Source organism: Argiope bruennichi, chromosome 6, assembly GCF_947563725.1.
Source record: "Argiope bruennichi chromosome 6, qqArgBrue1.1, whole genome shotgun sequence".
Taxonomy (NCBI): domain Eukaryota; kingdom Metazoa; phylum Arthropoda; class Arachnida; order Araneae; family Araneidae; genus Argiope; species Argiope bruennichi.
In genome coordinates this window covers 42,859,726-42,873,588 of record NC_079156.1, presented here as the reverse complement: position 1 = coordinate 42,873,588, position 13,863 = coordinate 42,859,726, and the positions used below count along the sequence as shown (strand labels likewise).

The following is a 13,863-nucleotide window of genomic DNA, read 5'->3' as shown; positions in this document are numbered from 1 at the left end:
ATGTAATGATACAGATTCGAAAACTAAAATTAGAAAATTTAGTGAAATGAGAAATTTCAATATTTTGCATAATTTATTTTTATTTTTCTAATTTTCAAAATCTAACGATGCAAGATTTTACTTCAATAACGTCTTTTTTGTTTCTTTTCCAAAGGCTCCAGAATCTACAAAATCTTCCTTGAGAAATTTAGTAAATTACCTGTGTGCTGCCGCTGAAAATGATCTGTTCAAAGTTCGAGCATTTTTCAGATGGATATCCAACAACATCACGTAAGTTTTGCAAACTTGTTTTTGCATATTCTAAATATCTGATTATGATGTTTATATTATTTATCATAACTAATCTGTGCTTTAGTAATAAACATTTACATGCTACGTTATTTATCTGTTTTGCTGAAATATTTTAAGGTATGACTGGAAATATATGGATGTAAAGCTTGGAGCTGATCAAGTTCTGGTTCAAGGAGAAGGCGTGTGCAAGGATTACTGCAAATTATTTGGGGAAATGTGCAAGTAAGTACACTTAGCCTGTTCGAGATTAGGAATACTATAGCACTTTATTTTCATTCTGTTGTAAAACGACATGAATGCTCATACATTAAATTTAATTAACTTGCATCTAATTCTATAAACAATAATTCTATAACTTGCATCTAATTCTATAATTCTTAAATAAACAAGCTTCCTTAAATAAATAACTTTAAATAATTCTAAAAAGTCTGTAGAATGACAATTATGCACTTTAATAGATATTATAGCGCATTTATTATGGATGCGGTTTATGTTGGATATTACGGATGATAGCTTTTTTTGAAATTTTATTTCAACTTTTCTTTGTGTTTCAGAAAGATTTGTTGAGGTATATCAGGGCATAGATTAAAGATGTACATATTTCCATAACATCTGCATCCAATATGCTTTATAAATCGATCACCCGTCTATTTTGTGCATCTCACCAATATGTTTACTACCCACGAACGTGCTAGTAGAAAATCTACTTTAAAATATGTGCCATTTTAACCCAAAAAAATAAAATACGTTTTTACTTTTAAAAATTTCGAAAGAATAGTATTCGCAATAACATTTTCAAACAAGAAAAAACATTTCGGAATTTCAAAATACTGAAACAGTCTTTAAATGATCTTAATATTTTTGTTTTCTTAACTCCTTTCTTTATCATAGATGAATTAATTCTCCTATAATATAGAAATTTTTCACAAATTCTCTTTCTGCGAAAGATAAGGCATAAGGCAGATAAATATAAGGCATCTAAAAAGGTAATATATAAAATTCAATTATACATATGAGAAAATTAAGAAAGCAGAGTGGAAAAACCCTTTATTAATATTAAAAACAGCATTATTAAGAAACATAATGACAATATCAAACAAGAACAATCTATTAGAACATTTAAGGCACAAGAATTTAACGCAAAAACCGGATATCTATTAGCCAAAAACATTCAAAAACTGTAATAACAACCTCTGGAGTAAAATGCCAGTTTTTTTCTTTTCCAAATACAACTTAGTGCAAAATTTCACTTGCTAAAAGAAATATTTAGTAACACTTAATTTATACTTTTCTTATCAAAGTAATAAGATTATTCCATTTTTGGAATAAGTCAACAAAAAGTTTTAAGTTTCCTTCCGTATTAGCAATATGCATTCTGGAAAGAATCCATGGTTTTATGAGTAACTAAAAATTCATAAGAAGTTAGAATAAAAAGAATTTCATTTTTTTTCTCCGTATGGGTCAGTGATACGCATCATTCATTCTGCGCCAAAAGCGCCAAAATGAGCGAAATAAAAGTTTCAAATTCATTTAGTTTGCAAGCCTCGTGCCACGCAAACTAAATGACGTCACGCAAATTTAAATGCTTGGCAACGGTCTTAATGCCGGTCAACGATCTGACTGGGCAAAAAAAAAAAAAAAAAAAAAAAATGTCATAAACAAATTTTATGGAGCAAATGTCACATAAAACATTTAAAATTCGGGTAGAGTTATTCTAAAATTCATGTTCTTACTTTTTTTGTCTCATAGAAGAAATATTCAGAGAAGTATTGCGATTGTGAAAAAATTCAATTTTGTGATTTCGACGAATTTCCATTTTTCAGATCCTCGCTCAGGAAAAAGATTTTTTTGGAATTATTTTAGCTGTAGAATGCGATAGCTCAAAACTGTTTGAACTAGACGGATAAAAATCTGGTATGGGCTCTTAATAACGAATTTGTAGGCTTCTGTCAAATTTTAAACGAAATCCATCTACAGAAAATCTATCTGATTGCCCAATGACAGTGAACACGATGGTCACAACCCGTAAAGAGTTAATAAAAATTTAAGTATTCAGATTTAACATCTAAAATGTAGATCTGTATATTGAAACAAATCCGTTGAGGATTTCACCATTTATTGATCTTTAATTTCGTATGATTGTAAGCGCCGTAACTCAAAAACGCACCATCTCAGTTCAATAAATTTTTGTTATTTTACAAAAATTGTAATTTTGTTTTGAATTTTAGTTCTAATTTCCTGGGGAAAAAAAGATGATCAAAATACATATTGGGTTTATATATATATATATATATATATATATATATATATACAAAAGTATTAGAATCGAGTTAATAGGAAAAACAAATAATCAAATAAAAATTAAACCAAAAAAATTATAAAAAATATAAAATATATAAAAAAAAGAATCCGGCCTGAAGACTTTTTCAAGGGTCACCCTCAGGCAGGGATTCAAAGAAAGGGATTTTTTCTGTGAGGAAATACAGATATTGTCTAATAATGATTCCTCGTGACCCGAAAATCCCCTGAAATTATGCTCAATTTTAGTTGCGATTTCGAAACTGTTTTTGTTTCGTTTTCATTTTAGTTTCGTTTTCAAACTTTTTCTTACTTAAGATTGGTTACTTATATATATACAATGAAATATAAAACTCGAATCTCTTGTTGTCGTGTGACTATTTTAAGTCAAGTTTTTTCGCAGTAGCTTCTGAGGGTAAAGACCCCTGAGCACCCGAGAGCTGAAGTCTAAATTCGAGCTCATATGAAAATGGCACACACACATACACTCGCTTGCACAACCTCTTTTTACAGGGGGGCTCATTCGCACCTCACAGGTAGAACACAGGGTAGAGAACAACCATGCGCGAACCAGGATTTGGACCCGGGACGCCTAGATCACGAGGGAGACGCGCTACCCCTAGGTCAGGAAGCCAGCACTCAAATCTCTTGAACTCTGAAATAAAAATCTGAGCACTCTTGGTAGTCACGGCCCACACTTTTATGCTGGAGAGAATACCTTTATGGAAGAGTATGCGAAAAAGATTCGGAGAGACCACACTGGCTGGTTTTTTATGTGCATATGTCGCTTCAAAAAATATTGAGGTGTTTATTGGAATCGAAGTAGTAGGCTGATATTTTTAATAAGGCAGTAGATAAGGTAAACTTTAATAATAAGCTAATAAGCCAGAATTTTAGATGACTGAAGTACCGTATTTTGTGATCACTTTGAATTATTGATTGCGAAAATATAAGTAGGAAATGTATACGTAAAGAAATAGAAAAAGGATGCCAAATTGATGACTAGACTTCCGATAACTTCCAGTAGGATAATAATCTTGAATTGTGATGCATAAGAAAGAGCTAATTTGGTACTTTTAGGAGTCGAGATATATCATTCGTCACCATTGCTGTAGCTTGCCGACTGACTGGTGTAATGAAGTTGCAGTCGTTCTGCAATGAAATATAATAATAACAGATTAAATAAAGTTTTTTAATATATTAGCATATTAAGCAAGTAGATTTTTTTTTATTATTTATTTATTTACTTGTTTTTTAACATTTAATTTATAATTGTGTATTATAAATATTATGGAATCTTAAAACCAATTTTTCTCATATTCAGTAACAGATGGCGCCACATCATTGGAACCAAAACTTCGTTAAAATAATTCTAATAATTGATAGTGTAGTTAAGTAAATACTAATATGTATAATACTGTCATCGTGAGTGAAGTGAATACAATTTCATAGTGCTGTGTGTCGAAAAATAAATGAAAAATTTATTGTTAAAATTCTATTTTATTCGAACATAAATCAAGATTAATAAAAAGAATTTATTAAATACAAAGAACAACAATTTGCATTGTTATTTTTTCATTAATTCGACAGAATTCATCACTCAATTTGGCGTGAAATGTAACTTTTCTGCATGCACGATGAAAATCAAATAGCATAAATAAAATTGCTTTAACCTTTAACCAATAAGTAGGCAACTGCTATTACTTAAAGTTACGGGAATTGCGACATTTTGGCTGCTTTTGGACTACGGAAAAAGTACATACATAAAAAGAATCAAATTAAGTCATAAAATCAGTTTGTGCCTGGTAATAGCAATAAAAATGAATTTTGTAATATATATATATATATCCATTTCACACAAATTGAAATAACCAGTGAGAGTGATCACCCTGAAACTTTCTTGGCGTTGCATGTACTTGGCGTCTTGACGAACAAAATAGCAATGAAATATAAATATTTGACTTGAATCTACTAATTTTAATGAATATGTATTTTCGACTTTTCTTCTTTGCATCCGACTGAAATCAAATTTAATATGGAACAATAATTATACTCACAAGGTAGCATACCAAATTTCAGTTATTTAGATGATTCAGCTTTGAGTTATCGCGTTTAGATTTATTTGAAAGTACAGACCGACAAACAACCAACAGATTTGATTAAAAAATCTCGTAATAATCAACACTATAGATATATAAACCCCCGTTGAGGCACCTCGAAATGAGGATGAGATGCCTCCGGTATGGTGGTTGGATCTCGCCATCCTGGTGTGTACATAAATAGGTGGGGGATCTGGCTCCTCCCATCGATGATGGGACGTACTTCCTTCGGGAAGGGTTGTACCGTGGCCGGTGATGGTCCTTAGGACTAAGCCACAGTTACCGCCAATGTTGCTGTTGCGGCTGTCCGGTCAATCAGTTTTCTTTATCCGTGTGCCTTCGGGTGGGTCGGAGAGTCAGTGATATGACTAGACTGTAACTAGATATTAAAATTATGCTCTTAATTTTATCTATCTAACTCTTTACTTTTTGTAAATTATCGTCTTAATTTATACTCTTACTGCCGGACAGATAGACTTCCTTTGAATAGATTTTTTCCATATTTTATAGAAAATTATAAATCTGGTGCAAAGACTCCATACTGTATTTCATTCGTCAAGCTCAAAATATTTTTTGAGTTATGTTCATAGACAGATATATATACGTATATGTATATAATTTCTGGCTAGGGAAGGTCTGAAACTTGAATTTTGTTAAAATCTCAAATTTTTAATTTTTTATGGTTACTATGTATACTTCGTATGCGAAAAAGTAACCAGCAAGAGTGGTCTTGGTCTCCCCAAAACTTTCTCGCATACTCTCTAATAAATGTGTGGTTCAAGATAACGTCTTGTATGTTAGTGGCATATATTAGTCATAAATATTAATATTTGCCTTAAATTTGGCATTATCTTGTGCTAAAGTTATCGTGTGATTCTTGGCGAGGTTTTTTTTTTTTTTTTTTTTTTTTGGTGATTAATCCTTGGCATGAAAATAATAGTATGGGAAAATAATTGTGAATAAAATTTGTGACTTAGACGCGTTTTTTTTCCAACGGATTGGGACGAAAATTTGACGCAGAACTGGAATTTTAGGCACAAAATGACATCAAATTTGATATATTTAAGTTGTTGCGTTTATAAGTTACCGCATTTACATGTTTCTGAAAGTACAGACTGACAGACGGTCAACCTTTTGTTGGATTTGGCTCGAAATTTGATAAATGTCTACACTATAGATATTAAATCTGTGTACCAAATTGCATCTATGTAGCTCTCTTCGTTTTGTAGTTGTCGCGTTAATTCAGACAGACTTCTTCCTCTGAACGGATTTCGCTCAAAATTTGATAGAAATCTACAACTTTAATATTAAGATCGTATACCAAATTTCATACATCTAGCTCAAAGCGTTTTTGAGTTATCTTTGTCGCAGACATACGGACATTTTTCAAAAATGTGTTTTACGAACTCGGAGAGGTTTGGAACGTGGAGATTCGTCAAAATCTCTAGTTCGAATTTTTTGACGATTCAATACTTTCTCTACATTTCGTATACGCGAAAGTAAGAAGTTAGTACTTAACAATGACATCAGTATCACTGTACAATTTTTCTTTAATTATAATAAATTTTTAAAAAAATATTTTAAAGTATACATTACACCAACATTCTTTTAACCCTTTCTAGAGCCGTGGGAAGTATGCTTCCCACCTAATTTATCAATCTTTGTATGAAATTATGTAGGTTGGCATAAGTTCTGACAAATTTTTTTCGAAAGAGAGAAACTTAGATGCTTCAGTTCTTTATCTCACACAAAATGACGTGTCTTGATTTGTTACTTAATTATTAATGAACCAAATTAATTAATTAATCAAATTAAATTTATCTAATAAGCAAAATGAATCCCTTTTCTTATTCTAATTTCAAGCCTAAAAATATTTTAATATAATATGACTAGAAAAAAATGGCTTTTTAAAGGGTTAATTTATGAATTTACTAAAGCTGTGCGCGTGAAAGTTGCCGTAATCTCAAATATATTTTTGTGCATATCTTAATGATTGCTTTATAATTAAGACTTAAAAAGTATTTGCCTATTAAGCGCATGCCATTGGCTAATATTGCCAAATTTTTGTTACGAAAGAATATATTAGAGAGGGATCTTTGGCTATTTTTATGGGGGGGGGCTATTAATCGCCGGCATTCGATCAACAATTAAATACCAAAGAAATTTTTAAAATGGAATTAAGACAGACAAATTGAATCTAAAATATTTTTATGCTGCAATATTTCAGATTAGAGGTTCAAATCTCTTAAATTTGCATCACTATCGTTAAATAAATTTTTTATCATGACTGAAAATGAAATTTTTTATTTTTTTACCATTTCCATTGTTATTTTTATATAAGGCGATTATATGAAATACTCTAAAATATTGATGATGTTTTTATGGCTACTCGTAAAAATAAGGCATGGTTGTGAGAAATTGATTTTTTTTTTTTTTTTTACTCTTGATTTTTCAACAAATGTAAACCTGAAAATCATTTTTACTTTTGGCGAATTTTTGGGTGATTGATACGATTATGGCGTGCTTTGTGAGAAAAAAACTGCATTGTTATTAACTTTCACCGTTATTAGTTTGTTTTCATTCATTCTAATGACTCGGATACTTTATCTATAAGTAAAATTTCTCTCAATTTCAATTTATAAATCGATAATTTTGTATCCATAATCAGAGGAATTTTTAATTTCACTTATTCTTTTTTTTAAAAAATGAAGAAATATGAACAATTATAATAAAAAAAAATTAAGCATAGAATAAGCAAATTTTCTGTGATCTAACCATGATTCAAAAGTACTAGGTCCATTCCATAAAAACTGTAGTTTTTTTTTTTTTTTAAGGATCGTTAATACAGCTAAACTAACACCATTTTTTTATAATTTAAAATATTAAGTTAGAAAAAAATTCATTAACCAACTTAATGTAATCGTCAAAAAATTCAAACTCGAGAGTTTGACGAATATTACTTCGGGTAATGTTGAAATCTCACTTTAATAGCATTATTATCGCTTGATATTGAGCAAATGCTCGTGCAGCGTAGCTGTTAACTTGCTTATAAGCTTTCATCACAGACTCTCCCTCCCCTGAGTCGGAGGTGAGTGAGTAGCACGTCCGGGTCACCAATGTGGCTAATTGGAATGAGCGAGGGTAGAAACTGGGACCTTGTGGTTCGCAGTCCAGTAACATGACCACAATACAAAAGCAATTGCTCTGTGTAGCGTAGCTGTTAACTGGCTTATAAGCTTTCACCACAAAATTAATGAATTAAGTTATATCCTGTTATTGTTATTATTAAGTTATGTATTATATAATATAATGTTGCATTGAAATAATCTTATTAGAGGATACAGTTCGAGGATTTTTTTCCTTTAAAATATTCATTAAAGAAATAAGACATTTTTACTTTCTCGTATTCAAAGTATAGAGAAAGCATTGCAGTCGTCAAAAAATTTTAACTCAAGAGTTTGACGAATTTCCATGTTTTCTTAGACATCTCTGAGTTTAAAAAACACATTTTTTTTGAAAATTTTCATTTGTCCGACTGTGACAAAGATAATTCAAAAACTCTCTGACGTAGACAAATGAAATTTGGTATAATGTCTTTACACCTAATTTGCAGATTTTTGAGTAAAATCTGTATTAGGAAGTTCATTTGTCCGGCTGTTCGATAACTGCAAAAGGAAGAGAATTAAACAGTTTAGATTCAGTACCTACATTTAATTTTTATAGTGTAGACACCTGTCAAATTTTGAACCAAATCCAACAAAGGCTTCATTGGTCTGTACTTTCAGAAACATGTAAACGCGATAATTCAAAAACGCAGTGACTTACATACATCAAATTTGGTATGGAATTTTGTGATTACAAGTGCAATTTTGTGCAAAATTTTTCTTTCAGTCGGTCGGGAAGCACGCGTCTAAAAACAAATTGGATCTTCGGATACTATTAACCGCATGCAAGGGATTAATCACCAAAAGAATGCGCCAAGGATGGCCCGATAAATTCAGTAAAAATGCTAAATTCATGCCAAAATTTAATATTTTGTAACTATTGTACGGCATTGCCATGCAAGGCGTTCTTTAACATGACCAAGTCTATTAGGGAATATGCGAGCAAATTTGGGGGTAGGGGAACCCCTCCCACTGGTTTTTAAAGAAATCTCAACTACACTGAAATTTCGATACAATTCGATTTTAACGGTAACCAAAAAGCACCAAGAAAATATTTCGCCGAATTATAAAATATACTCAAGTGCATTATTATTTATTATGAAAACTTTGATGATTGAAATCGCCAAATTGGCGAAATTTTGTCTTGTAGCTTTTTGGTCGTCTTTACAATTTCCGTTATTTTCGATACATTTTCGCTCTCAAAATTTCTATAAATTATTTTTTATTCATTATTCAAATAGAATTTTTTACTTTAGAATCAAATAAAAGTTGCTTCAATTAATACATATCCTTTTTAAATCCTTTTTTCAATAAAATTCATCAATTACTTTCATCACTTCTTGTTCCGTGTAATTTTGTGCCATACCAGCTTTCAAATGCAGTAACTGCCTCTTCAAATTATTCACGAGTTGCATTTGTTTAATAACCACCTCGCGAAGCTCCGATTTTTGTCTGGAAAGTAATTTATTCGACTCCGTCAACTCTTCTATTTGCTTTTGGCTAGATATTTGGGCATTTTTACCTCCAAGATTCATTACATCAAGTTTGGATCGCAATTTTTCCTTTTGCGCCAACGTTTGGCGTAATCGTTTCTCTAAATCTGCTATAGTGTTATCTGCAATCTTTTTAGCTTGTTTCGCTTCAGCGATGAAAGCATTTGCAGCATTTAAATCCTGTTCAACTTTATCCTGTTTATCAGTTATTTCTTCTAAATCTTTTAACAGCTTTTCGCTCCTTTGTTCCAAATGTAAGCATTTCTTTTTCGTTTCTGAAAAGTTTTTCTCCGTGTCTTTTAAACGTTTCTCCAGTGATTCTATAATATCTTCTTTTTCTAAACATTGCTGAATAAGGGCCTTCATTTCTTCTTTTAAATGTTTAAATCCATAATCTAGCAGATGTTTTGATTGTGTATCAACTGATACAAAGCCGGTTGGATTCTCAGGTGGGATATTAACTGTTCCTGAAGAAGCTACAGCGTTTAGAGTAGACAATTGCTTTTTTGTGTTACATGCTTCTTTACATTCCTCATTGTTTTTAATTTTATCCGGTTTCTTGAATTTCATTTGAAAATTAACTTTATTGCCCTTCGAAGAAAAAACTTTCTTTTTTGAATTATTATTTTCTTTGATGAGATTGCTGTGAGATGGTACTGCTTTCCTTTCATTTTTTGAGTCATTTGGTTTGATTTTGCTAAATTTTCCAGTTTTTATTTTCTCTTGCCGGTTACTAGCTTTCTCATATGTTGTGTCATTTGTTTCAATTTGTTTCACATTAATATTTTTGCTTTTCATTAATGAGTCATTAACATTACTAAAATGTGACTTAACTGAATTATTATTATTATTTTGATGAATCTCGTTTTCTTCAGAATTCTCGCAGATTGTTAGGTTATTCTTTTCTTTAATAGTGTTTTCATCTGATATTACTGCATTTTCTTGAGAACATTTAGCTTTTATTGCACTTTCCGATTCCAAATTTTCTTTATAAATTTTCATTTCGTCCAAAACTGCATTATCTGTTTGAATATCCATAATTCCTTATCTCAAATATTGATATTTGTGTACGAAAAAATATTACCTGTTTCAAGAAAAAAAAGAGTTAAAATGTTTTTAAATCTTATATACCAAAATAGCAATAGTAGCATAAGTATTAGTTCTTTCTTGTATCTTTTTTATACAAATGCATTTAAAGACTCATTGCATAACCTGATTTTACACTATAAATAAGCGCATGATGCATGGTTTAAACTGAATTGCTCAAGTTTCTACAATGAGATAGAAAGTCGGTTTTACCTCAAATGATGTGGCAAACATAAAAAAAGTTGATGATATTAATTAATGTTGGATTGGCGATTCGTTGGCGATAATTTTGGCATCTTTATTTATTTGTTTATTTATTTTCATTTTTACATCAATACTTTTGACATCTTTTAATATAAACAGCGTAAACAGATGCTTGTATTTTTTTTCCTTGTAAGATAGAAGCGGACAGGATTGCAATGCCAATTTGGTTTTGGTGTTACATTTGGCGAGTTTTAGATCTTTCACCGTTGATTAACACGTACTCTATAAACATGCGTATCATTTATTGCTTTAAAATGAAATTGAGATAAAGAGTCGGCTTTACCTCAAATGATATGGGAAAACAAAACAAAAGAAAGAAAAATGATAATAAGTGTTTCAAAAGCTTTGGATGTGGTCTGTAAGGACATGGTAAAGTGGGAAATTTTGTGTAGTTTCTTTAAACTAAACAAACTTCCTCCGACTAATAAAAAAACTTCATAAATCTGGACTTATTTCAACCTCATCTGTTTTCTACAAGTAACAAGATTGACAATATCAGACATGTCGTTTTTTGGCTTCAAAAAGTTCTCATATATACAGAAACAAGTTTTAAAACGTTTGGGAATTCTGCCATTCTCTTTCCCGCTTTTTTGAACTTCCGAGATGCAGCAAAAAGAAATTAGCGAGAATGGTTTCCCAAAACCTTTCTACTATATATTCTAAAAAAGACATTATTCTAGAGAACGCCTTGCATAGCATTTGTGTACTATAGTTACAAATATTAATCTTTGGAGTGAATTTCACATTTTTATTGAATCTATCGTGTCATCTTTGGCGAATTATTTGGCGATTAATCCCTGTCATGCGGCTAATAGTATCCAAAAATTGAATTTATGCTTTAGATGCATTTTTCCGAACAGATTAAAACAAGAATACAAAATTACGCTTACAGTGACAAAATCAAATACCAATTTTAATATATTTAAGTTAGTTATTAAGATTTTGAATTATCACTTTTACTTGTTTCTGAAAGTATAGACCTTCAGACCGTCAAACCCTTATTGGATTTGGCTCAAAATGTGATATGTATCTAATCTGTACAATTTAAATCTGTGCACGGAATTTTATCTATCAAGTTCTCTTCGTTTTGTAATTATACAATTAAACTTTATTCGAAGAGCCGGACAGACATACTTCCACTGAGAGAAGTTTGCTCAAAATTTGATAGAAATCTATAAATTTGGTATAAAGACCATATACTAAATTTCATCTGTCTAGATCAGAGCGTTTATGAGTTATCTTTGTCACAGACAGGAAGATGGACTTTTTCCAACTCAAGGTGGTCTAAAACGTGGAGATTCGTCAAAATTTTAAGTTCGAATTTTTTGACAATTACTCTATTTTCTCCATACTACGTATACGAGAAAGTAAAAAAGTCAGAATCAAATTCCACAAAAATTTTTGATTCGATAAAAGTAATTATGAAATTATGTATCTACATTTTATAAACACTTTTGTTTCTGTATTATGCAAAGCCTTTGGACCTCATCATTTCAATTTCCAAGGAATTATAAACTAAGAGTGGCAGCATTTCATTTTTACGCCTAATTATTCTCGCGAGTTCGCAAATTGTACAGACTAAGTCTGTGGCAAAGGATACCGACGTGCTCTGATTGGTTTAAGCCTTGGCATCTTTTTGGCAATGTTTTGTACTCATATTAGTCTAGTTTTCGCTTATTTGGCTCAAACCTTGTACCTTTCATTAGTATTATGGAAGATACGAGTGAATATCAACACGGTCTAATTTATATTAATATAATTGTTTTCTCTAATTATTAGTAGTAATACTACTAATACTAATTAATAATAATAATAATAATAAATGTTACTAATAATACTAGTAATACAAGTAACTAATGTTGTTTATGCACAGAAGTATAAAAACTATATAAAAGTAATTACTCAACATATGATGAAGCAATTAAATAATTTTCATTTTTCTATGATTTTCGCGCCTTTATTAGATAATTTATACAATCATTACAACTTGTTGCTGAACTTTTGTTACTTTCCCATCAACTACATATAGGGAGATGATTACTTAATGCCCAAAACGTATAAATATGTAAGCTTTAACGGAATATGTGATTTCGTAGCTAATTTTTTTTAGTTATATCAAAATAATATTAAGAAGAAACACATACAAAAATTATTTATAATAAATTGTAATTTTTATATCTCCTGAATTTAGGTTTCAGGATTTGATCTTTTCTGCTTTATATGCGTTCCAGATTAATAATACATGTAAACCGTAAAAAATATAGGTAAAAAATTCACATATTTTATTTATTTTTATAAAAATATATTTCGGTATGGCATCTTTTTTTGGCAAAACATTGCCAAAAAGATGCCAAGGCTTAAACCAATCAGAGCACGTCGTTATCCTTTGCCATAGACTTAGTCTGTACAATTTGCGAACTCGCATATCTAACAGATTAAAAAAAAAAACTTTGAATATAATGACTGAACAAGCAAGTATAAAACAAATACTGCAATTCTAATCAGGTTGAAAATTGATATTTAAAACTTTTGCTACCATTAAACAGCTTTTGACGGTGTACAAGAATTTTATCTCAACATTCATGTAGCACTCAAGTAGCAACCAATCAAATCGCATGCTTTTAACTGTCATCATTACTGAATTTCGTGACGAATCATCAGATAACGTTTATGATGGTGGGCATACATTTTTATTCTGCTTGTTTCATGCATTCTTCAACAGCTGTGTCGCTTTGGAAGTTTTCCGGGTTTTCTTTCCAGAATTAGGATTCCTTGCCCCAGATTTCCTGGAAGTTACTTATTACTATTAATCAGTTGTTTCTGGAAGGAAATTTTAATGACATCGTTTTCCAAGTAATAAAATTTTCCAAGTAATTCCAAGTAATAAAATTTCCAAGAAAACTTCATTTTTGAAACTCGTAATAAAAATATCACTAATTTATGACTATCCTTAAGTCTTATATTTTAGGCAAGATTTAATCATAAATTATATTTTTGAACTTCTTAGTAAAATATATATTTATCATGCAATAAACATCTTAGATGACTCGTAATAAAAATACTTAATAATAAATAATCTGTTAATAAAGTAATTATAATTGTTGCCACTCATTTTATATTTCGCACTTCCTATTGTCTTTTTTAATTATGTAACTTGTTATTCAGCTA

At 30.4% G+C, this 13,863-nt stretch overlaps 1 protein-coding gene across 1 annotated transcript in view; it reads left to right on the top strand.

The window, feature by feature from the left end:
- The window catches only part of LOC129971094 (kyphoscoliosis peptidase-like), a 68,477-nt gene that overhangs the window by 38,386 nt on the left and 16,228 nt on the right, over positions 1-13,863 (top strand). Inside the window, exons 4-5 of the mRNA XM_056084570.1 lie at positions 155-270; positions 409-513. Coding sequence (XP_055940545.1) covers positions 155-270; positions 409-513 — 221 coding nt within the window. The remainder of the gene's footprint in view (positions 1-154; positions 271-408; positions 514-13,863) is intronic.